We start from the raw sequence: 25017 nt of genomic DNA, 5'->3' as shown, positions 1-25017 counted from the left end.
AGCGGCCACACGCCCATCCCAGCTGGCCCGGCTGAGGGCCCCGCAGGGCCAGGAGCAGTCTCAGCCTCTGTGGGGCCAGAGGGGGCGCCCCGGGCCATGTTGCCTGGTTTTCTCCTGCTGTGTGGGGCCAGCCCCTTTCCCTTTGTGCCTCAGGTACCACCAAGGGGAAGGAGACCCCGTCAGGGAACCTCGAAGAAGCAGAGTGCGTCCGGCACACCACGCTGGCGTCGAGCGTGGGCCGAGAGCTGTTCAGCCGCCTCCTTCTCTTCCTCTGCTCCATTTCCTTCTCTCCTCCAGACGCATGAGCTGGGCTGGCCCTGGATTCTGCTGGAGTCGAGGGGCTGTTGGTTGGAACATGTAGCGGGAGCTGTCGCCTTGGTTACTAGGTACCAGGTACCAGGACCCTCTGCGTGTGGCTGGGTAGCTGGCCGCTCAGAGCAGCAGCGCCAGGAGCACGGCAAGTGGAGGCTCTGGAGGACCGGTCGGCAGGGAGCGGGGGACACGTGTGGGAGGGGGGCATCTCACAAGCTTCTGGGCCCGATCCACAGCCAACCCTCCCTCAGGAGCAAGAGGAAAAGAGTGAGCAAGTCATTTCAGTGGAGAATTACGAGCTGATCAGCGAGCGCATCTACACCACGGCTTGTGTGGCCTCGGTGAGGGAAGGCGTGAAATGACGCCTCCAGCAGTATCGTTTCCTTTTCGCTTCTCCTTCTCTTTAAATCGGGGCTCTCGACGTCTGTGGTCAGGAGGTGCGTTAGAACTTCAGGCAGTTGCCTCGCTTTTTCCAGCGGAACAGAGGAGCCCAGGGAGAGGGGACAGACAGAGGCAGGAGACAGCGGGCGCTGGGGGGAGGCGGGCAGCCTGTGGCTCACGTTCTTCCCTGTAGCTGACCTTGCATTTCCCCTTCGCCTGTGGGGCGTTTGGCCCCCTGTGATGTGCTGCTCTGTGGATGAGTAGCAATAAAACTCATCTTCTTTAAAACCTAGAAGGCCTTTGTTAGAAGGTGTAATGATTGACTCAAAATTTAAAATGTGTGTATGTGAGAGAGAGAGATAAGTAGGAAAAATGTTGTTTCTGGCCTCTCTAATGGTTGCAGACAGGCAGGGGAATTGTGTCCCCTAACCCTGGTGACTCATTTGAAAAGACCCTGATGCTGGGAAAGATTGAAGGTGGGAGGAGAAGGGGACGACAGAGATGGTAGAGTGGCATCACTGACTCAGTGGACATGAATTTGAGTAAATTCCGGGAGCTGGTGATGGACAGGGAGGCTGGCGTGCTGCAGTCCATGGGGTCGCAAAGAGTCGGACACAACTGAGCGACTGAACTGAACTGAACTGAACCCTGGTCTTAGTTGCAGACAACAGTTTCCACTCTGAGCCATGTCAGCAGAAAGGGGCCTTTTAAGAAAAAGTCCAGGCTTGTGGTCTCCTCAGAAGAGCTGGACAGACAGGCTGTCTTCTGAAGCTCCAGGGGCAACATGCAGGCCGCAGTGCACAACTGCCCGTGGTGACCTGCTGCCACGCCCACCCGGCACTTCCCACCCAGGGACTGACTCACAGCACGCCATCATGACAGGGCTTCCGTTCCTCCCTGCCCAGGCCGCCACCTGCACCTGCTGAACAGGTGCTCTTCACCTGTCTGACTCTTCCCGTGACCCGTGTCCAAATCTGCCTCAAGCAGGTGTGTCAGACAACGAAACCAGGTCCCAGGTCTGCACCCCAACAGCAGAGGTTGAGAGACAGTCCGTGTAGCTTCTGTGTTGGAGGGTGGGGTCTACAGCACCAAGGGCCACGTGCTCCTTACAAGGCAGCACTGGCAAGCGCAGCACGAAAGCCCCTGAGCGTGTGAGCCGACGCTGCAGTTTCAGTGCCAACTGCAAGAGTGCAGAGATCTTAGAAATGATAGTCTGGCTTAAATGCTGAGGGACTTGTGGTTGTTGGCACGACGACTCGACATATTTCTCCTTCATTTACTCTCAGGTTGGCTACTTTTCTAGTTTCTGGTGTGTCCCCCCCATTGATTTTTTATGACATGGTGGCTATATTCTGTTTGATTAGGCTATCATGAGAAAAAGGTTTAAAAGTGGTTTATTCATTAATAAGTCTTCATGGAGCCATATTGCTTTGAAAAGTTTGCTGAGATTTCTGAACTCTGTAATTTCACCCGACACTGTAGAGTTTTGGAACTGTACCTTAAGTCCCTTCAAAGAAGAGGTTTTATTAAAATTCGAGTTCAGCATGATTTTTATAGCACGAATTTGCATAAACATTTTTATAGATTTTTATAGTGAACAATATGAAGTTCATTTTTTTTCAAACTGAGTCATTCTTGTAAAGAAATTATTTGGGATATAAACTTTTACAAGCAAAACAAATCATTTCCAGAGTGTGAAGGTCCAAGCGCTTCTCCAGCGACTTACGCTCTCCCTGTCCTGGGACTGACGCACAGCGCGTCGTCATGACGAGGCTTCCGTCCTCAGTGCTTCCTTGCTGGCCATTCAGGGTCTCCAGTGAAGCAGATTTACAAATGGAGAATATGAACGTGCGTCGGAGGGGATAGTTTTGAAACTCAGCAAGTGGACATTTACTGAGAAGTGCTCGAATTATTTCGCTTTTCGTGTGCATATGGTCATGGAAAGTAACCAGGAACCTTAATTAAAGTTTCCCCCCAGTTCCTTGGCAACGAAGGATGAGTGAAAAACTTCTCCTTTTTATTTTTTATATTTTGACCCGAGTAAATAGTTCCTTTAAATATGTTTCTCCACTAAGTATCATCTTTTTATTTTATATATATTTTTGTCATTCCACAGGGGGTTAAATACCTGTGCATTCCAGCAGCGGATTCACCATCTCAAAACCTGTAAGTTGGTTTCTTTCTGTATTATTTGGACATGTTAAAGGAAAAGGATGTGCAGTCACAGAGCAGAGGAACCTTGGTGCCTGGCAGCTGCCCTGCTGCGAACAGGAGGCCCTCCAAGCCTGAGCTCCGGGTGGCTGGTCCTTCCACTGAGCAGCTCTGGCGGTGTGTGTGTAAGGGACTCATTTTGTAAAGGGTGTCTCAAACCATGCTTTAGCATGCTCACCTTTCCCTGTAAGCTGTTGCATTCTGTGCGATAGAAGCAGAACATGAGCCACAAATGCAAGCTACACATGTAATCTTAAATTTTCTAGGTACCACATTAAAAAGTAAGAAAGAGAGAGGTCACAACAATTTGAATAGTACGTTGTATTCAACTCAGTACACCCAAAAGCACAACCAGTGCAACGTGTGCTCAGCATTTTACGGATAAGATATTTTACATCATTTTATTCATACTAAGTCTTCAAAACCTGGGGTGCTGTTTACACTTACAGCACTTTCCATCTGGATCAGCTCTGTCTCAACTGTCCAGCAGCCCCACGTGGCCAGTGGCTACCCCAGGGGCCAGAGTACTTGGGAAGCTTGTCTGAGTTGAGAGACCAGGCTTTTCTGATTAGGAAGGTCCTGCCCTCTCCTTCCCACAGCTGAAAGCATCTCCATCCAAGGAGAGAGTCATAATCGCTCTCCTTTCCAGATCCCCGTGGTCATGTGAGGCCCTTGGGGCTGGGTTTGGGTGGATGCGGGACAGGGATCACAGACCCACGAGGTAACAGCTGGGACACCACCCTGCTCGGTGTCTGGAGATAATGTGGGCCAGTTGACTTTTTCCTGAGCCTGGATTTGAGCCAGACAGCTGAGAGGCTCAGGAGCTGAGGTCATGGCTGTCCCAAACGTCCATTGACCAACTCGTTTTTGCTGCCTGTTTTTAGTCAGACACAAGGACCCTTCCAGATGACACATAGCTGTGTTTCAGCAGGAAGAGCCTGTGTAGTTTGAGGATTTGGGAGTCCAAGAGCTTGTCAGCATCCAGCTTTCGTGGCTCTCAAGCTCTATTGCCTACCAGTCCTATATTACAGAAATGTAGACCATAATAAACGTACCCCCTGAAGGTTGTCCACTGCTGAACATCAGCCAGCCTTGGTTTTCCACTGCTGGAGAGCAGAGACATCTCAGGTTATGCCAGAATTTTGTGAGATCCTACCTGTTTGGAGAAGAGGGGAGCATCGTCAGATAGGCTGATGTGGGGAAGACCAGGGGTTGGGGCAGGGCGGGTGGTGCAGGTCAGACCAGGAAGGGGCAGGGGAGCCTGGGTGAGGGGCAGCAGTTCCCACCCAAGGTTGTGTTCCCACACTGACTCTCCATGTTTCACAGGAAAAGTCCATCTTTAAGATTGAGGATGACAGAGGAAAAACTTTACAGGGTCACTAGGAAAACAGTAGTAGCCTGGATATGGGAGGAGGAGAAGTATCAGAGAACTTCCTTGGTTACTAGTCGTGTCGAGAAACAGAAGTGGTTGGAGGGCATGGTGTGTACGGAAGGAAGTGAGCCACTGCCTTTCTCTCGAGACCACAGCAATCTTCTGCCCATGTTTTGGTGGCTATTTTTAGAATGGTTGCTCTGGTCTTATCTCAAACTGAGATTCTGACATGCTGTTGAACTTGTCACTACCTGACTGGCATTCTGACTGTTTGGAGGAGTGTGATTGCCGCACCCCTCGGCATTTGTATTCAGGGCAGATGGCCGCTGTGCTTGGACCACCCTGCCTGCCAGGACTCTCCAGCTTTGGTGCTTTGGAGGGGGCAGCACTGGGCTTGATGTCCAGGGGTGAGGACCCCGACCCTGCCCTGTGCAGACATTAGAAATCTCAGGTTCAAGGCCAGCTCCATCAGCCTTGGGCAGGTCGTTCTAAGGCCCCTGAGCCCCAGTTCTCTCATCTGCAAAGGCCTGCCTTAAGCATTTGTGGAGATGAGGCCATGTGTGGAAGTCTTCTCTGTGACCTCCAAGCTTTTTTGAAAACAAGAGTGTGTTTTTGTTCAGAGTGCATTGGTGTGGCCTGAGAGTCACAGGAAGGGCCATTCTGGTGCTCGGGAGGATGTGCCCCAGGAAGGCCAGGGACTGAGGCTGCCGTAGCCTGTCCCCTGACTTCTGGCATCTCCTGGGTCTGCTCAAATCTTCTGGCAAAACCAGCCCAGCGACAGTCAACCTGGGCCCAGAGGACTAGCTCGTAAGATTTGAACTAGTTCTCTCCTGTCCCAAACATGTACAGAGGTCTTGTAAGATGTGCGATTTGCCTTATTTTAACTCTGCTTGTATCTGGATGAGAGGGTGGTCGACAGGTGTGTGCTGCAGTTGGAAAACGGGGTCCAGACCATGATTCATCGGAGACGGCAGTATGCTCATAGGCTCGCAGGCATGTGGGTGAGTCTTTGGGGAAATGTTTATTTTTGATCCATATAATAGCAGAGCTTACACACAAGCAAGGCTTTGGGTGCATAAGTGTTCATGGCTCTGTAAATGCGTCTTGCTTTAGTGAAGTTCTGTGAAGATAGTGAAGGTAGGCTTGGAATTCGAGTGTAGTTCATATTTTAAGAGACAGCCTATGGAACACCTTGAGTTTCTCCTTGCCTGTTACAGGTGTTTCATTGGAAAGCACAGCCTGCACTTTACCGGTGAGCATGAGTTCGCGATACAGAAAGTCCGCTAACACTGCCAGGCAGAGCCCTTGACTGTGTGGCCTCCTCCCTGAGCTCGTTACTCACCAGATAGGGGAGCTTGTGAAGGCTGACCGTAAGCCTTCCGTTTCTGTATCCCTGGCCAGTGTAGACAGTCAGGACACAAAGCCTCCTCAGGCTCTGGGACCCGGCTAGAACCAGGGCCCTTCAGGTGAGCAGTTTCTTCTTGGTGCCTAAGAGTTCTTATATTTAGGGACAAAATACATTCTAGAAAGCTGTATTGCTTATTCAAACAGATTTTAAAAGTTGTTTCCAACTTAGGATAGGATTTAAGGTTAGTATCCTAAATCTTTCCCCGTACATCCCTGTAGGAATTCTTCTTGCTACTTACGTCAGTCAGAAGGCCATGACCTTTGGAGAATCACTGCTTTCAGTCACTGCAGAGGCTCCAGAAAGGTCAGTTTTCTGGCTTGGCCATCTCCTCACAAACTCCCCCTCTGATCTTCCAGGAACTTAAATTGCAGAAACCTGGTTTGAGATGACAGTTAACACACAGAATTTTAGCTCGGTTCCCCCAACCACCCTGCCTCGCAAAGTCAGGAAACATGAAAGTTCAAGGTCTCACAGTGGCGACAACCCCAACCCAGGCCAGTGTGTTCTGCTTGATTTGCAGAATCAGAGGCATCTGGGCTTTGTCTCAGACACACACACCTCCTGCCAGTGGCCGACATGCAGTGGTTGAGTGAACCGAGGCTTCTGGGAGTGTTTGCTTTTGCTTTCTCCGTGTGCTTCCTCGGGCGAGTCATTGTAACCTCATTCTCTCCTCTGTGAAATGTCTATCTCACACAATTTCTGTAGCTTTAGGTGAGGTGGTGAAAGTGTTTACAGACCCTAAGTGTCTCCAAAGAATTAGCTTCCGTTTCCCGCTTATTCAGGAAAGGAGTGTTCACGTGTCTGAGAGTGAGTGGTTGGAGGTATCGCTGCTTATTCATTCTTGTTTTAATATTTTTCCAATTGGTGCCTGTATTTAGACACCATAAGAGAAGGGTTATCATTTTGTCTTCTTTGAGGAGCTGGCAGGTTTGCATCTTCACAGCAGAGCCTTGATGACAACAGAGGCTTGAGAGTCAAGCAGGGTCTAAATTTCTTGGGGTTTTTGTGGGGAGAATAGGCGTCAGTGAAGCAGAGAGCTTGTAATAAACAGCAGTAGGCCCTCCTTGTCTGTCCCACCTCCTGTCTTTTTGTGTGTGTTTTCTTTAGTTTAGCTCACGTCTCTTGTACTTCCAGCTCTCTTTTTCTCTCATTTACATTTTTCTTTAATGTTAAAAAGCAGTTTTGCAAGATCAGAGGTAGGTGGGCCCTGGAGTACTGTCCTATTTCCAGACAGAAACGCACATACGTAACTCCTGAGGACTTTGTAGCAGAAAGGAGAAATGTGTAGAAACTATGTGTTGCTTTCTTTGTAAGATTTCACCTATTCAACTTAAAAACCTAGTTTTTAGTCTTAGACTGTCTCTTGCTTTTTGGGGGTGAAACTGTTCTTTGTGAAATGAAGAGATAGTAGGTGGTAGAGAGGGTTTTTTGTTTAATTCTTTCTAAAACGACCTTATCAGGCGCACTGACATGCATACCACGCGTGCTTCGCCTGACTTCGCTCAAGTGTCGGCGGTGCAGGAAACGTAGGACTCGGGGACTCCTCGACAGGAGCACGTTGAAGGCCGCGAGGTCTGCCGGGTGGGGAAGTGTCTCTGTCCTGCTCACCTCGGCTGCGGTGAGAGCTGCACGGTCAGTGCAGGGCTCCGGGGGTGGCGCCAGGGCTGGACGGCTCTACAGGAAGAAGAGCTCGCTGACCTGAGCCCACCCTCCAGAGCCGGCGCCCAGGAGAACACGCCACCCACGTGCTTTGTTTTCAGCATCGTTTCTGAGGAAAAACCCCTGAGGATGCTGGCCTTTCCTGGGCTTTTTCTCCTTTGCTTTTCTATATACATACTGCACACACTTGTATACACACTTGTACACACACACGCACACATGTACACATACTGTGCACACACACTTTTGGACTCTGACGAGGGTCAGGAGAAGCAGCCTGGTCTGTCTCTGCTGGCTTTGGGGTCGCCCAGCTGCCCACATGGTGCTGAGCCAGACCTCCCCCAAGCAGAGTCCTTCCCGCCACAGACCCCTCAGTGGGGGCCACAGCCCACAGGTCCTGCCATCTTGGAGTGAGAAGTGACTGTTCAGGTTCAGAGGATGCGCATGGCATGGCGTGGCACGGCTGTGCGGCCCCGTGACGGTCAGGAAGACCCTGCTGGCTCTGCTCTTGGCCTCTGGGTGGATGCCCTGGCCGTGAGGAGGGCCAGCACTGACCGCAGAGGAGCAGCCAGGGGTGCTGGCCGCTGCTGGGCTGTTCGCCAGCCGCACAGGTCTGCTGCGCTGATGGAGCTGCACACTCGCGTGGGCGTGTTTCCTGTGGGTGCACCCTGCCGGCTCTCCCCCGACCGAGCGCACCCCACATCCCTGCGCAGAAGTGAAGGGACAACGTGGAGACCAGGAATAGGGAACCTGCCGCCTGTGGGGGTGTGATTCCATCTGGGCTTCTGCTTTGATCTGGGGTTGAGCAACGCGAGGCCTGAGCCCTGGGGATTTCCCGCGATGGGGGAGGGGCTGCAGTGACCAGGCCTGGGCTCCCGTCATGAGCTTCCTCGGAAATGACCCACCCTGGGGGCCCCGAAAATGCCTGCCTCCTGGCTTTCCTTGGAAGAGGCACTTCTAGGAATGTCTTGTCTGGCGCGGCCTCATGCCCAGTCCTGTCCATGAGTCAGGTTTCACGGCGGGGCTCTGAGCAGGCCCTCCGTCGGCGTCCTGACTCTCCTGCCCTCGTTCCGACACGGTGGTGGGCAGGAGCCATATGTGGGCTTTTCCTGGACTTGACGCCTGATGCAGACAGAGGTGATGGAAGAAAGGCCAGTGGGACCCTCCTCTCACTTCCTCATCTGGGGCCCCTCACATGCTTGCTCTGGGCTCAGGTCAGTCTGCTGACCACACCCCCTCCCTAGGGGTTCAGGAAGGGGGCTCAGCTGTCATCTGTGCAAGATGTCAGTGACCTCACAGGGCCGACACGTCCACAGGAGAAGTCTCTGGCCTGGCGTGGCCTTCACGGTGTATTCTGAGGCCACCCATGTCCTTCACAAGCTCAGGCTACTGTGTCTCGTCTCCTGACTCCCTCTTCCGTTGCTGATAGGAGGCCCGTCCCGCCCACGGAGGATCACAGAGTGTGGGCTGCAGTGTGGCGAGTCCTCTCGGGAACCCTGGTGCTGCAGCGTGGCTGGCCTGAGAGACAGGCGCCTGCCCTCAGCCGCCAGCTATAGCAGGCATGGGCCTGGGGTCTGTGCACACGGCCCGGCTGTGGACCTAGAGTCAGAGCTGCCCGTCTGCTGGCCTATCTGCAGGGGAGGCCGTGGTCGGCGGAGCCACTCCTCGGCCACAGGAGAGGCTCAGTGTCCTTAAATTGTGCACTTGTTGATGTCAGGTAGATGGTGCTTGGCTGTACATAGCAGGATTGACAGTCTTTTAAGTTATAAAGACATTGATTTACTTCGCTCCCTGCCCAAGACGCACAGGGCAAGCGCTCCAGATCTGGGCAGTAGCTCCCAGAGCCCCCGTTGCACCCTGAGGCCTGTCGCCTGCAGTCACAGGGCAGCTGGCACAGCTTTGGGCACCAGCTGGCCACCCAGCACCCTGCAGGAAGCCTGAGGCAGAGACCCTCCTTTTGTCAGGAAGGGAGCCCTCCTGGAGCCCAGTCCCAGCCTCTCCTCTGCTTCTCTGTGGCTGGAACTGCTCGGAAGATGGGAGCTTCTGACAGCCTGGGAGGGTGCAGACGGATGAGCCTCCCCCCTTCCCCCCTCCGCCCCCAGCCTCAGCACTTGCCATCAGAAGAGCTCATGGCTCAAGGCGGGTTTTACCTGAGATACAGGATGGATGCACCCCACCCTGGACGCTGTGCTCAGCACTGGGCAGCCTGGTCCCTGGGGCCACCACACCCCTCCCTGCCCTCTGCCCGGCCCCTGCTCCAAGGTCTCTGCATGTCGGGGTCACCACAGTGTCTTCCCTTGCTTGTCTTACACCACATCGGTTTAGGGGTGGCGCTTTAGTGCCCAAGGTTGCCATGTGCACTCACCCTGCGAGTGTGTGTGCACAGGGAGGTCAGCAGAAACAGCCTTCACCTCACCCTGCCTTGTGGTCTAGTTGGGTCTCCACTCAGAGTCTGGAGTCTGTGGCTGAGACCCTGGCCCCTCCGCACATGGTAGCCTCAGGCCATGTGAGAGATGCCTGCACCGAAGTCCTCTGTGCCTGCTGCCCAGATCCAGGACACTCAGCTTGCTGAGTTTCTTCTGCAGTCCACACCTGGCTGTGTCTGTGTGCCCCGCCTGAATCCCGTTCCTCAGATTCATTCACCCGGTCAGCCTTCATGGAACCGCAGACCTGTGTGTGGCTGCGAACCACGTTCTATTCCTCTCTGAATCTCTCCAGGCTTAGCAGAGTCCCTGCTGCACACTCAGTGCTCAGTAGCCGGTGTGCTTTCAGTCCACAGGCAAAATCCACTTCAAGGCAGGAGACTTGGGAAAGCACAGGCTCTGTAGTTCCCCTCAGAGTTTTCCTCGACCCACCACACGGTCTGGATGACACTGCTGGGCGTGAACCGGGGCGGGAGAAGAGGGCTGCTGAAAAGTGAAAGTGGCTCAGCCATGTTCGACTCTTGCGACCCCATGGACTGTAGCCTACCAGGCTCCTCTGTCCACGGGATTCTCCAGGCAAGAACCCTGGAGTGGGTTGCCATTTCCTTCTCCAGGGGATCTTCCCAACCCAGGGATCGAACCTGGGTCTCCTGCACTGCAGGCGGACTCTTTACCGTCTGAGCCGCCGGGGAAGCCATAAAAGCTAAGGGTCCGGAGAAAAGATCGCAGGCTCACGGTCACGTGGGGCCTCAGAGTCTGCGAAGCCCCGTTGCTGTGTGTTTCTCTGTCCAGGCCTGTGAAGCCCAGTTCCCACTTCCCAGTAAAGCTAAGGGAAGGCAGGTGACGTTTCCACACCACTCGTTCAGTCAGACCCCTCAGGCTTGGGGGCTGCAGTTCTGCCCCAGCCTGGAGGATGGGCAGTCCAGACTTCCTCCCAGGTCAGACGTGAACTGGAGAGCCCACACTGGGTGGGTACCTCCCTCACCTGGTGGGTGGTGAGCAGGTCACTGTGGGCATCACCACCCTGCTGGGTGTTGAGGGGCCCAGACTGACCGTGGGGCTGGGCCGGACCTGCCCCCAACGTCCATGTGGCCCCTGCATGTTTCAGGGGTTCCTTGCAGAGAACTTCCAAAAATCCCAGTGGATGGGCCGTCCCCTCCCAGCCTCAGCACTGCGGGTCAGATTCAAAGCCCTGGACAGTGACTGGGAGCTGGACCTGTGGACTCAAGACCTTTTCAAGAACCCTCAGCGGGTTTTTCTTTTCCTCATCTGTTGAGTAAAGTAGAGAGATGTCACTTCTCTCTTTTTTCCTCCCCACAGGACGCGACATTTCAAAGAAAGTATTAAATTCATCCATGAGTGCCGCCTCCAGGGCGAGGGCTGCCTGGTTCACTGGTACGTGTGTCCCTGCCCGACAGCGAGGGCCTGCTCTGCCCTGCCCAGGGTCTCCCTGAATGTCCAGCACCCACCCACCTCACCCCGGCTGCGTGTCAGCCATGGTTGGCTTTTGTGCAAAGAGAGCCAAACAGTTGTTCCTTCCTTGTCACTTAGCATTTTCATTTTCTCAGTTAGGTTTTTGCAGGGACTGTCAAGGTTACTGGAAGAAAGGAGCCCCTTTGCCAGCCTCTCCCAACATCCTTTCAGAACTTGGCTCTGCTCAGTAGCCATTCAAAGCACTGTTTCTTGCTGGAGAGTTTTGGCTGCATATGTGGGTGTTTAGCATTGCGTTACTGTCACACCAGAACAACCATCTCTCCTCCATTTACAGATTGGGGCTTTTATGTGTTTGGAGCTTGTACTTGGCTTTAAGCAGAGCTGAACAGACTTTTAAAATTCAGCAGGTCTATGCAGCTGTTGCCTGCATTCACACACCGTGTGTGTGGTATAAACACATACACCTGTGTACACGTTCTGTGGTGAAGGCTGCTGCTGGGCGCAGACCCCAAGGACAGTGCCCCCTGCCTGGCACAGCCAAGCACTCAGAGGCCTGCGGGCCCTCATTGCATCACTGCCAGCGCTCCTGTCATTAAAGCACAGATCAAACAGGCCCCCTCTCTCCTGAGTGAGGTTCATTCTGGGTTCATGAGGGAATCTCAGTCATCTGAGTTCCCCCAAGGAAGCTGCTGTTGCAGGGAAGGCTCTGCAGAGTCGCACAGCCCACTGGGGGTGTTGCTGCCCCACGGAGGGCTGAGGGGCCCGCCGGTGGACCAGGGGAGCCTCATGGAACCCCCAGTCAGGCAGAGGGCACTGGGTAGGCTGCCTGTTTTAACAGTGTTGTTCTGCAGTCTTATGCACTTGAAACTGTGGATTTTCATTCTACTTTTAAGAAGAGCAGGGTGTGTAATAAACACAAAGGGCAGGTTTGTGAGGTTCCCTTGCACTTGCTCCCGCACTCTGCAGTGCAGCCAGAGCTGTTTTGGGGGGTGAACATCTCCCCAGCTGCACCCCAAGAGGATGTGAGTTTTTTAAAAGATTTATCAGTATTTCTGATATACAGCCCAAGGGAAGAACCACTACTTGAGAGTGGTTTTTATTGTTATTTATATTTGAATAAGTGCAGGGCTGATATTCTAGGAATTCGTGTTTCATTTGGTTGTGTCAATCTGAAGATAAGCTTTTCTAAAAATGAGAAATTTGCTGAACTTCCCCATCTTAAACCGTTGCTGAGCACTCCAAGTCTGACGTAGCACAACCTCTCTGTGACCGCCTTAATTTGCATGCACATTTAAAATTGGTCCCCTTATTCAGCCTGCTGGAGAAAACTGGCCATTATCACCTGCAGAGCGTCCCCACCCCCACCCCCCCAGAGCACGTGGAGTGTGCCACGCGGGTACTCTGCTTGGGTCTGTGGAGGAGATCAGAGAATGTTGGGTAAGGGCGTCTGTATTTAATGAGTTTTTTAAGTGATAACCATTATGTGCCTAAGAAAGTGTTAGTCACTCAGTCATGTCCGACTCTGCGATCTCATGAACTGTTGCCCAGAAGGCTCCTCTATCCATGGGATTTTCCAGGCAAGAATATTGGAGTGGGTTACCATTTCTTCCTCTAGGGGATCTTCCCAACCCAGGGATCAAACCCGGGTCTCTTCCACTGCAGACAGATTCTTTACTCTGAGCCACCAGGGAAGAGGTACCTAAGAAAATCAGACTTTAAAAGTGTGAAGCTGTCTGAATGGCTGCGGTTATAACTGACTTATTGCTGGGTTCCTGGACTCTTCAAGTTCCCAGATGTCCTCTCGCTACTTTTCTGTCCAGGGAACGGGGACTATCTGAAGGGGAGGTCAGGAGAAAGAGAATCCTAACACGAAGTGTCTGGAGCCAGTAGACAGCCGACCGAGACTGAGGCCACGTGGGGGAGGAGTGCCCGAGACCCTAGTGTGGTAAAGCAGAGAGAGCTGGTATGCTTCCGAGTGATTTCCGAGGACGCACTGGCTAGCTGCCCACTCATAACCGAGGACAGGCAGCTTCCCAGATGAGTCTGCTGACTGCCCCTTGCCATACTGTATGGCTCTCAACTTGCAGCCTGGCAGGCGTCTCCAGGAGCGTGACCCTGGTGGTCGCCTATATCATGACGGTCACCGACTTTGGCTGGGAGGACGCCCTGCACACCGTGCGCGCAGGCAGGTCATGTGCCAACCCCAACCTGGGCTTCCAGAAGCAGCTGCAGGAGTTTGAGGAGCTCCAGGTCCACCAGGTAACTGCACCCCACCTTCGCCCCCAGGCGGGATGGCTCACAGTCTCCCTCCAGCCTCTCGCGGCCGCCCCGCCTTCCACAGACCCCACGTTAGCTTCTGCTTCTCTGCCTGGGGGTCGAGTGCTGTCACCTTGACCAGGCTGGCTTTCACGTCCTCAGGCCAAAGCCTAGAAGTCATTCTGTCGCTTGGCGCCCACTGGACACCTCAGAGCTGACTGAGGCCACGTGCAGGCCCCGCACCGCTGAGTGAGGGCGCGGGGCAGGCCAGTGAGGGCGCGGGGCAGGCCGGTGAGGGCGCGGGGCAGGCCAGTGAGGGCGCGGGGCAGGCTGGTGAGGGCGCGGGGGTCCGGGCCTGTGAGGGCGCCGGGCGGCCTGTGAGGGCGCGGGGGTCCGGGCCGGTGAGGGCGCGGGGCAGGCTGGTGAGGGCGCGGGGGTCCGGGCCTGTGAGGGCGCCGGGCGGGCCGGTGAGGGCGCGGGGCGGGCCGGTGAGGGCGCGGGGGTCCGGGCCTGTGAGGGCGCGGGGCAGGCTGGTGAGGGCACGGGGTTCCGGGCCTGTGAGGGCGCGGGGCAGGCTGGTGAGGGCGCGGGGGTCCGGGCCGGTGAGGGCGCGGGGCAGGCTGGTGAGGGCGCGGGGGTCCGGGCCTGTGAGGGCACCGGGCAGGCCGGTGAGGGCGCGGGGCGGGCCGGTGAGGGCGCGGGGGTCCGGGCCTGTGAGGGCGCGGGGCAGGCTGGTGAGGGCGCGGGGTCCGGGCCGGTGAGGGCACCGGGCGGGCCGGTGAGGGCGCGGGGCGGGCCGGTGAGGGCGCGGGGCGGGCCGGTGAGGGCGCGGGGCAGGCTGGTGAGGGCGCGGGGGTCCGGGCCTGTGAGGGCGCCGGGCGGCCTGTGAGGGCGCGGGGGTCCGGGCCTGTGAGGGCGCGGGGCGGGCCGGTGAGGGCGCGGGGCAGGCTGGTGAGGGCGCGGGGGTCCGGGCCTGTGAGGGCGCCGGGCGGCCTGTGAGGGCGCGGGGGTCCGGGCCTGTGAGGGCGCGGGGCGGGCCGGTGAGGGCGCCGGGCGGCCTGTGAGGGCGCGGGGGTCCGGGCCTGTGAGGGCGCCGGGCGGCCTGTGAGGGCGCGGGGGTCCGGGCCGGTGAGGGCGCGGGGGTCCGGGCCTGTGAGGGCGCGGGGCAGGCTGGTGAGGGCGCGGGGGTCCGGGCCGGTGAGGGCACCGGGCGGGCCGGTGAGGGCGCGGGGCGGGCCGGTGAGGGCGCGGGGGTCCGGGCCGGTGAGGGCGCCGGGCGGGCCGGTGAGGGCGCGGGGGTCCGGGCCGCGCCGGGTGACGCCCCGCTGTCGCCTCCCCAGTTCCGCCAGTGGCTGAGGGAGGAGTACGGCGAGAGCCCGCTGCGGGACGCCGAGGAGGCCAGGCGCATTCTGGGTAAATACAAGGAGCAGGGGCGCGCGGAGCCCCCGGCGGGCGCGCGGCGCTGGCCCGGCCTGCTGGGCCCGCCCCCGCTGGCCTACGGCAGCTACGCCCCGGAGACTTAGCCCGCGCCGCTGACGCCTTCCGCCGGCCTCTCGTCGCTGCCTGGCCTGAGGACCGGACGCGGGTGTCCAGTGGATCCAGGCTCCTCTCGAGAGCCCCCAGCCGCCCCCCAGCTTCTGTGCTGCCAGACTCTGCTGACTGTCATGCCCACGGGCGAGCCGGGGTGTGTGTGACACGGGTGTGTGTGACACGGGTGTGTGTACACAAGTGTGCGGGGTGTGTAACACGGGTGTGATGTGTGTGCACAGGTGTGGGATATGTGTGCGAGACATGGGTGTGGTATGGGTGTGATAGCACATTTGCACACAGGTGTGGGTGTTGACATGGGGGTGTGTGTGACACGGGTGTGTGTGCACACGGGGGTGTAGACATGGATGGGGGTGTATACATGGATGTGTGTGACCCGGGGGTGTGCGTGTTGGGGTATCATCACGAAGGCCACACTCCCCAGACTGATCTTGTGGCCTTTCCTCGTCTGAGACCCACTGGGCGGCATTGGGAGGTGACTGTGGAGAAGCTCTTCTCCAGAGCATCCTGGGCCTGCGAGCAGACAGCGAGGAGACCCCTGCGGCCGTGGGGGCAGCCTCCTGAGGGTGGTCCTGGGGTGTGGAGGGGTGAGCAAGCCTCCCTCTTGCCAGCCCTGCTCAGCCCTGCCCTTCTCAGAGTCCCACTTGACTCTGTCCACCTGCACTGGTGTGGTGTGGGGAGCACCCCAGACGCCCGCCCTCAGCTCTCATCCAGCTCCTCCCTCCCGGCCTGCTGCCACCCTCTTCCTGGGCCTCTTCACAAGGCATGCATGCACCTTTGGGATTTGGGAAGAAAGAGTAGTTATCAGGCACGGTCACAGTTTGCATTTACGAATATGTTTAAATGCCTGTGAACTCATTAAGCACCTCTGTCTGCCGTGGATGTGAGATGATCTCAGCTACCTCATTAAATGGTCTCTGAAAAGCTGTTTCTCGTCTTTCCAGTTGTCTCTGCAGCCTTGTGCTAAAGTGTGTGGTCGCAGTTGCTTTGGAAGCCAGAGGGAGAGGAGTGCGTCTCTGGGCTGCTCGAAGCTTCCGACTCAGGCTTTGGGAGCGCCTGGTGGTGGGTGATTCTGACGCCGGGCTGTGCTGGGTGAGACCCACAGTGTGGCCTTGGGTGTGGCCCTTTGTGTCGACCCACGTGGTTTAAGCACTCAGAGCTATGCAAAAAAACATGCTCGGCCTCTCCCTATAAAGCTTTCTCTGAACCCCACCACAGAAGGAACCCTGAGTAAGAACAGCTTTCCCTGCCTTCAAAGGGTGGGCCCAGATGAACCCCTGGGCCCCACACGTGTGCAGAGGGCAGGCCCAGATGAAGCCCTGGGGCCCCACACGTGTGCAGAGGGCAGGCCCAGATGAAGCCCTGGGGGCCCACACGTGTGCAGAGGGCAGGCCCAGATGAACCCCTGGGCCCCTACATGTGTGCAGAGAATGGGCCCAGTGAGCCCTGGGGGCCCCACAAGTGTGCAAACCCCAGCTGGACAGCGGGGAAGGGAAGCCTGGCTGTGAGTTCCCCACCAATAGCCGAGACAGTTTGCTCTAAAGTAATTTTTTCCTTAAGCCAAAAAGGAATGTGAATATGTGAACAGGAGTGTTTAGGAATCAGCGTGAATGCTTCAGTGCCTGCTTAGTGTGAATGCCCGGATGCATTCTTGCCCCTGAAATGCTGTTTCAGTGCTTGTCACCTGTGGCGTTCTTTCTCCACAGCCACCCCAGGCATTCTGAAGTCCTGGCCCTTTCTCAGAAGACCATAGCGCACCTGAGACACTGCCAGAGCTTAGGTGCTGCCGGAAGAAGAGCAACCAGAGTCCAGCTTAGGTGTCCAGACGCCGTGTGCGAGCACGCACTTCGTTGCTCCACACTGGGAGCTACGCACCCTCTTCGGCAGGAGAACAATTTTGGCCTAATCCCTTGTTTGCTCGAAGCTGTGCTGCCCCCAGGCTGTCTCGGGGCCCTGCCGGGCGCACCCTGCTCCTCGGGACTGTCTCTCGGGCTGTGTGGCCCCAGGCACCTCCCCATCCTCAGCCCGGGTATGGAGCCCACGTGCTCCTGCCACAGGCACCACGAGGCAGGTTTGGGGGCTGCCCTGCTGTGTTTTAAGGCCACTGCCCTCCTCCAGAAGGGAGTGTACTGGTAACAGGAGACGAGAGCTCCCTTCCCTGAGCAGCGGGTGCCCTGTGAGCAGGGGGACATTAGAGAGGGGGTGCGCCGGGCTCCTCAGGGACTTCCCCTCATTCCAAGCTCGGCTTCAATCCAAGAATGTTAACTGGTGTGGACAGCAGTTTAAGACAGTTTCCCAGTGTTTTCTCATCTAACTAGCGGGGGGTGGGGGGCGCGGGGGTTGAGTGGAAGGAAATGTGATTTTTGCTTAAAGGAGAGGTTTGGCTAAATGGAGGCAATCAAGGGCTCGTTGGCTGAGGGAGGCTTGGCCCGTGCCCTGAGTGTCCAAGGCCGACGCGCTCCTGCCACGGGCTCAGAGAGCACCCTGTGCCGGAGCAGGCCTGATAGGTGTGGGATGATGGGTGTTAAAAATGCTAATTCTGACTCGGCAGGCCTGCCAGGGGGACGCACAGGTGGTCCCTGTGTAGCTGCTGGGCCTTGAGGCCTGAGGGTCCCCCGGGACCCGCCTGTGGGTGAGGGCAGGGCAGAGCCTCGGAAGACCCGGGCTGAGCACAGGGCGTGAGGAAACAGCGGCAGGATGGCTCCTGTTGGGACCCCGCTGCTCGTGGCGCCAACAACAGCCGCCTAGTGACTGGTGCTCTGCAGGTCACACACTGCCCCGTGAAGCTTGTAAACCACAGAGCAGATATTTCATTCACTCGAGGCTCAGAGAGGCCAAGGAACTCGCCGGAAACTGCAGATAGTGCGCTTTGCCTGAGCCTGGTCTTCTGGTCCTGAGTCAGTGTCAGGGTGAGCGGGGGGAGGGAGCAGTGCCCCAACCCTCAGGCTCAGGCGCTTGTGAGGCTGGCCCAGGGCCCAGGGGAGCTGGCAGCCCCGTGTGCACTCTGAGCACAGCTTCCGGCCTGCTCCCCCGGCCTCTCGGGGGTGGTTTGGGGCGTGGTGGGTGGTAGGCAATTCCTGTCCTCACCAAAAGCTCATAGACATTTCCACTGGGATGGTGTTGACCACACTTAAATGTTAGAGGTAGAGGCCCTTCTCCACTGAAACCCAGACAGGTATTTAGTTTACATGGAAGGGGAAGGTGACCCACCTGCCTCAAGGCGGAGCAGGCCGTGGCCCTGGCAGCTTCCTTAGGCTCTCTTTTCTGTGATCTCCTCCGAGCGCAGGTATGTCCAGCCTGGTCTCGGAACTGTGGCCGATGGCGGAGGAGGCCTGCGCTGCTTCTGTTTGTTCAGTCTCTTGCTGGTTCGCTTGAGAAATGCTTGTCCATCCCGGTAGGCGCTCTGGGACCCAGGCAGGACGCACAGACCCGCCCTGAGTCTCAGAAACAAAGGCTGGTGGTGCTGACAGTTGGGAAGCCGGCCATGAGCACTAGTGTAGGTGCTCCTGGCGCTCCGTTTGGGAGGAAACAGGCCATCCCGGCGCGGGGTGAGGGTCGTGTCCTGGGAAGGCGTCCCAGAGACAGAGGCTGGAGCCCAGGTGCGGGAGTGGCTGCACGGGGGAGGGGAGTCTGGCGGGGCCAGCACATAAGCAGGAGAGAAGGCTCGGCCACTGTGTGACCGGGCGAGTGTGGCATGCGCGGCGGTGACGGGGCAGACGCAGGCCCAGGCTCTCCATCTGCGTGGTGCTGCCATATAGCGACTGGTTGGCTCAATGAGCCCTGGAGCTGCAGGGCTGGTCCCAACATGGAGCCTTGCGAGCGTGTGGACGCCGTCCTGTGGACGGTGTGGGGGGCTTGCCAGGCGTTCTGGGTGAGCAGGCACTGTGATGGGTGTGGGGGAGGGTGGACAGGCCACGGTGGGGACTGCTCAGGGGGCCGCTATCACGGCTGTCCAGGTGATCATCACAGCCCGGGGCGGGGCTGTGGGTGGAGATGAACAGGCCCAAGGGAGCGAGGGGGCTTAGGGAGGCTGAGGGTGGGCAGCTGCTCCGGGGCTGGGCCTCTGGGTCAGCCCTCTGGGTCGGCCTCTTCCACAGTGGGCTCTACCGCGTTGAGGGCAGACTGAACGAGGCTGCCAGCCTGCGGGGTCGGCGGGGCTGCCCCCGCTGGGACCCAGCTTTGCAGACGAGGTGCTCAAGTCTGTCCATGAACCCGGAACTGACTCCCAGGAGCTAGACTTGTGATGATTAACATCCAATTTAGATATCCAATCTATTAATTTATTGTGAAAGAGAAAATACTGGGTTAATAAAGACTAATTTTACCCCCTAACTAGGTTCTTTCATTACCGGATTTTTGGGAGCCAGTGTGCTCTACACCTTAACAGACACGATGCTCTAAGTTAAATATATCTCAATAAAGCTGAGAAAAAGAGTAAAGCATCTTATGAACTGGTCCTGAGACATCACCCTGCCCTCCTGATGTGGTCCTGACAGATGCTGTTGCCGTAGCGCCCGGGAGCACCTGTGCAGCCTCCAGCCGCAGAGGTCTCTGTCTGGCCCCCGGCAGCCGCCCCGGTGCGTGCTCCTCTGCCCACACTGGCTCTCTCAGGGTGCCTCTCTAACCTTTGTTAAGCAAGCTTCTCCCTGGCAACGGTCCCCGCAGGGCTTTATTATTTATGGCGTGCTGGCTCCCCAGGTCTGTCCCAGCAGGGACCCCCACTTCCAACTTGTGGGGCTGCTCCTGTTGCTGCTGCTTAGAGACAGCCTGTGAACCCCTGTGTGTGTGCACTGCTGTGTCTTAGAGGACTCCTCAGCCTTCAGGGGCGTCACGTGTGCAAAGCCAAGGGGCGTGTCAAGCCCAGGTGGCTTGGGCAGCAAGGGGAGATCAGAGCTGTTCATGACCTGCCGCCCTGCACACCAGCATCTAGTCTTGGAAACAGGGAAACACTCAGACACAAAATCCTGTGATCCCATGTTAGGCGACCCCTCCCTGCCGACACTGAGTTATTAATAATTTTATCAAGAATGTGCTTTCAACATGCCTGTATTTATAGATGTGCTTAACAAGAAATCACCGAGACCTCGGAGGGAAGTTCCTCTTCCCTTTCCTTTTCATTGCCCAGAGGAAGGGAGAAAAAAAACAGCAGTCTCTGACTTGTCCCTGAGGCTTGAGGACGTTCACTGTCCCTTCTGAGGATGCACTGGGGTCTCCTTGGGCTGTCAGGGGCTTGAATTCAGGGGTGTGGCTGCATTTCAGGGGCACGTTTGCCCTCTCATTTCCCCCCAGCTGCAGTGACGAGCTGTGACATTTCGGCCAGGAGCGGGGTTAGCATTCTCTCCCACCCCCGCCGAGGCCCCCACCTCGACAAGGGCTGCAGGGCTGGGCTGGGCTCGCCATCCACGGCTGAACACCTGCAGGTCTGGGGTATTTTGGCTCCAGGTGAGGTCGATTACGAGGAGATAAGCCTTCTGCGGTTCCCTTTCCTAAAGCCTATGGTTCAGTTTGAGAGGATGTGAGGGGCAGCGTCGACCAGCGAGGGAGCCAGGCCGCCCGTGCGTGGACAGCCTTACGGCCTCCTTCGTACCAGGCCTGTTTAGGAGACCCGGGCACAGCGGGGGGCTGAATCTGGGGAGCAGCCCCTCTCGGGGTGGCAGGATGGTTTCTGGAGACAGTGCGGGTCACGCCAGGTGTAGTTGGTGAGCTGGATCCAGGCAGGCGCCCAGCTCAGGCGCTCTGTGCACACAGCTGTGCGCTTCCCTCAGAGTCCACTCGCCCCCGGACGCGGCACGACCAGCACAAAGAGGAACCACGCTCCCTGGCGAGCGGGCCTGCTCCATCCTCTGCCAGTCACTCTGGGTTTCCCCGGGGCACTGATGGCAGCCTGTTTAGAACAGAAGAATCAAGAGGCCTCCACGTGTGCCCCAGAGAAATGCCACCTTCTGCTTTGCAAAGGGTGCGCCCTTCACGGCAAGAGGCCGCAGGCACCCAGCTTCCTCAGAAGGGCGTCCAGAGAGGCCCCCCCTGCGGAATGTTCTGTTCCCCCGGTGTGTGTGCAGCGCGCAGCGGCCGTGGCAGGGCGGGAGGCAGGAAGGCGTGAGGCCAACTCCGTCTTGGGGGCGCAGGGGGCGTCTGGCTTCCCACGGCACAGCGTCCCCTCCTGCCTCGTCCACCGCCGGGAGCTCGGAGCTGCGGGTCCTGATGTGCAGTTGGGGTGGCGGTGGTGCGGGGCAGGGAGAGTGCGGCATGGGCTGGAAACCAAGCGGCCGGCGGGGTCCTGGAGTCTCTGGAACACCTGGGGAAGCCCCGAGGAGGCAGCTCCCTCCCGTGGAGAGCCTCTCCATGGGGAGACTGGCGTGAAGGAAGCCCCCGGGAGAGCTGGGGTGGGGCTGGCCGGCGCCCTGCTGCCCTAGGGACCCCCTTGTGCACCCCGCCTCCCATCTGGAGGCCAGCGTGGCCAGCCTCTGGAGGGCCGGCGGCCACTGACCACCTTGTGTGTGGTGCTTCCCTGAAGTCACCCCTCTCAGCAGTCTTGTCACAGGGACTTTACTGTTATCCCCAGGTTTTGGAGGAAGAGGCCAGATTCTAGAGAACTTGAGTGTTGCCCAGTCTCAGGTCAGAAAGTGGCCGTGTGAGCCTGGAGCCCTGGAGCCTGACCAGCCGCCCCAAGGTCGTCTCCCTTCGGAACACCAGCGTCCCTGGAGGCGCGGGCATCCCTGCTGGCGCGCTCTTAGGAGGCCATGTGGGGGGCGGCCAGCACCTGGTGAGACCTGTGGTGTCAGGAAGTACGGAGGGCTGCATCCCGCCCTGACTCCCAAACCCGAAGCGCAGCCGCCCAGCGGGCGTCCTGCTCGCTGTGGGCCAGACTCCGTCCCCCTGGCCAGGCCCTCCACAGGGGAGGGCCGGCGACCCCGTGACAGGACGGAGGACGCGCCCCCGGCTTCTAAGAAGTGTAAGTGTGGGCAGCTGGTGCTGAAAGTGGGTTCCAGAGAGAGGAGCCCGGTCGCCTGCACGCTCTGCCCCAGCAGCGTGGTGTCGGGAACCGGCCTGTGACTCACCGCCCTCATCTTTAGAAACTGTCCCTGAAGCGTCCATGCCTCCCGGTGGGGCCCCGACCTGTACTTTCCCGCGGCTCACCTGGACAAATGGCCCCCTCCAAGGGAAGGCCAGCAGGGTCAGGAGTCATCTGATGTCTGCTGGGAACCGTGCCCTGCCCCCTGAAGGTGGGGCAGGACCTCGGTCAGGCCTCGGTCAGCCCCGGTGCTCACCTGCGCAGGTGCCCGCGACCGCCTGGGGGAGGGGAGGAGCGCAGCTTGGCAGCCCTGCTTTCAGAGGCTTTTCGGTTGATCTGGAGACAGGAGGCAGTCACTCCAGAATGTTCTGTGAACAAACACGCTTAGAAGCACAAGTGCAGGCCAAGAGGGTCCCCGGTGCAGGGTATGCTGGCTGCGGATGGAAGCCGGGGGAGGGGCAGTGACGAGCATGCGGGCTGGGGGTGGGGGGACAGGGGCTCGGGCATGGCTGGGCCACCTGGAGGCGGACGTGTGGAGGCTGTGACTCACGGGCAGGGTGGGCTGGAGGCAGGGACTAGAGCTGTTGTGGGGGTGGATGTCCCATGGGATGCCCACAGGCCCTTCCCAAAAACCAACCCACCAGGCAAGGTGGTGGGCGCAGGTCAGTCCCCGGCACCTCGGCGTGGCGGCAGGCAGTGCCGGTTTGGCTTCCCCAGAGCAGAAAGCGTCAGGCGCCAGCAGTGACTGGCGGGGCAGCCCCTGCGGACAGAGGGCTGTTGGGCCGCAGAGGTTCAGGTGGGAGAGCCCAGGAGAGAGCATGGGCACCCTGGGGCACCTGGCGCCGAGGTGTGACCCTCAGAGGAACTTCTGCACGGAGTCCCCGTCGGGGGCTGCCGGGACTCCTCACCCGAACTCTAGGCTCCAGTCCTGGCGCTTCCAGGCTGCGTGGTCACCGGATGCCCCTGGCGACCTGAGTGCCCGCCCTGCCCCCAGCACCGGGACTCGGGAGCTGGGGTCCTTGCGCCCCGGCCGCAACCCCGCCACTCCTGCTGGAGGGGGAGACACACCGGCTACAGAGCACTGATGACGCGTGCCTCGTAGTAATGAACAGCCACGGTTCATCTGTCTCCCGTTACCACCGAGAGCCAGCAATCCTGAGCCATACAAGTGCTAAGAGACTCCTCCTCCCAAATTTCTGTGGGTGATCTAAGTCTCAGTAACCACTGTGTGTGTGCCGTAGTTTTAATAATATAATGGCAACCTCAGACATGGTCGTTTTAAATACATATCCTTTAATTAACAGTGTCTTCTACATGGACGTGAACATGGAGAACTTCCGACTAACAGACAGCACCGGCAGAGAGAGAATAAGCTAGTCTTAGTTTTGTCCTTTTCTTTCTCAGTAACTTCAGAAAATGGCTTTCCTGGTGGCTCAGACACTAAAGAATCTGCCTGCAATATGGGAGACCTGCGTTCGATTCCTGGGTGGGGAAGATCCCCTGGAGGAAGGCATGGCAGCCCACTCCAGTGTTCTTGCCTGCAGAGTCCCATGGACAGAGGAGCCTGGTGGGCTGCAGTCCACGGGGTCGCAGAGAGTCGGACAGGACGGAGCCATTAACACTTCACATTCAGAAAGACTTGGGATCTGAGCCCCGTGGGGGGAATTTGGCCCCTAACATGCAGAGTAGGTTTGAAATAATCAAGGGCAGCCCCTCTGTACAGTTACCTGCCTAAACGACATTGGGACCAGGAGGCATTTGAAAGCCACCAGAATTGGTCCCAAAGAAGCACAGTAGCTGCTGCGTTCAGTAGTGTCCGACTCTTTGTGACCTTTTGGACAGTAGCCCACCAGGCTCCGCTGGCCATAGGATTCTCCAGGCAAGAATACTAGAGTGGGTTGCCATATCTTCCTCCAGAGGATCTTCCCGATCCAGGAATTGAACCCAGGTCTCCCACATTGCAGGTGGATTCTTTACTGTCTGAGCCTCCAGGAGAGAACTATGGACTTGCTGTTAATGGAATTTGACATCAAATGGGATTTCTATGAATCTCTCCCAATCTTATCCTTTTAACACTTTTCCTATTTGTTACTTAACATGAAAGAAAAATTTCAAAATTAAAGCACAAGTGGTCTGTGATCAACGATGAGTAAAGATAGGCTGAAAATCTGACATGAAGAGAAATTTAGCTTTGACACAATCATCTACAAATTTGCAAAAGTTAAAGCTTTAAAACAGATTGTAATTACTCATTAATGTGAAGGACCAACACAGAGATATATATGCATTTTCCCATTTTTCAAAATATATTTTTATTGCAATTGAAAGTCCATGACTTTTTCTATCCTTTTTACTGTGACGTTTATTTTAATTTTGTTCCCGTTTACTTGTTGGCATGATGATAAATGTAAAATTCAATAAGAAGTTTTTTACAGCACGTTTCTCTTCTGTCCCGTATTCTTTTTTGTTTCATTTCGTGACCGTTCCTGGCTGTCACATGGAGACTCCTGGTCGTCTGTGCTGTGTTAGGGATCCGAGGCCCTGAGACTGTCAGTGTTACTTCGGCCTGTGTCGGGGGGGCCAGTCCCATTCTGATCTGTATTTTTCATATTTCCTAATAACTGGGGCATGGCCAACATGCTTCCACTTCACTCTCTGTAGAGGCTCCAGTGAAAAAACTGAACAGTCTCTGACTTCTCCCATGTCCATTTTTTCTGGCCCTTTCTTCAAAGACAGTTGCAGTGCACTGCTGCTCTCTGAGGGCCCTGGAGAGAAAGCTCTCTGCTTCCTGCACGGCGTTCTCCTCGGTTGTCCCTTCCACTCAGAGACTCAGCTACAAACACGTGCATTTCGAAAGAGACTCAGGTACAAAAACGTGCATTTCACAAGAGGCTCAAGTACAAAAACGGATATTTCACAAGAGGCTCGGGTACAAACACGCACGTTTCACAAGAGGCTTGGGTACAAACACGCTCATTTCACAAGAGGCTCGGGTACAAAC

The 25017-nt window shown here is 57.0% G+C and overlaps 1 protein-coding gene across 1 annotated transcript in view; it reads left to right on the top strand.

Annotated features, from left to right (window-relative positions):
- DUSP22 (dual specificity phosphatase 22) overlaps window positions 1-16757 on the top strand; it is a 37316-nt gene extending 20559 nt beyond the window's left edge. The window contains exons 4-8 of the mRNA XM_068994214.1: window positions 2810-2859; window positions 11087-11161; window positions 13288-13459; window positions 14797-14869; window positions 16711-16757. Of these exons, the coding sequence (XP_068850315.1) occupies window positions 2810-2859; window positions 11087-11161; window positions 13288-13459; window positions 14797-14869; window positions 16711-16757 (417 nt within the window). The remainder of the gene's footprint in view (window positions 1-2809; window positions 2860-11086; window positions 11162-13287; window positions 13460-14796; window positions 14870-16710) is intronic.
- Window positions 16758-25017: the final 8260 nt, after the last annotated feature.

This window comes from Capricornis sumatraensis, chromosome 22, assembly GCF_032405125.1.
Source record: "Capricornis sumatraensis isolate serow.1 chromosome 22, serow.2, whole genome shotgun sequence".
Lineage (NCBI taxonomy): Eukaryota > Metazoa > Chordata > Mammalia > Artiodactyla > Bovidae > Capricornis > Capricornis sumatraensis.
Note: the sequence above shows the minus strand (reverse complement) of the source record. Positions and strands in the feature narration are given on the sequence as shown.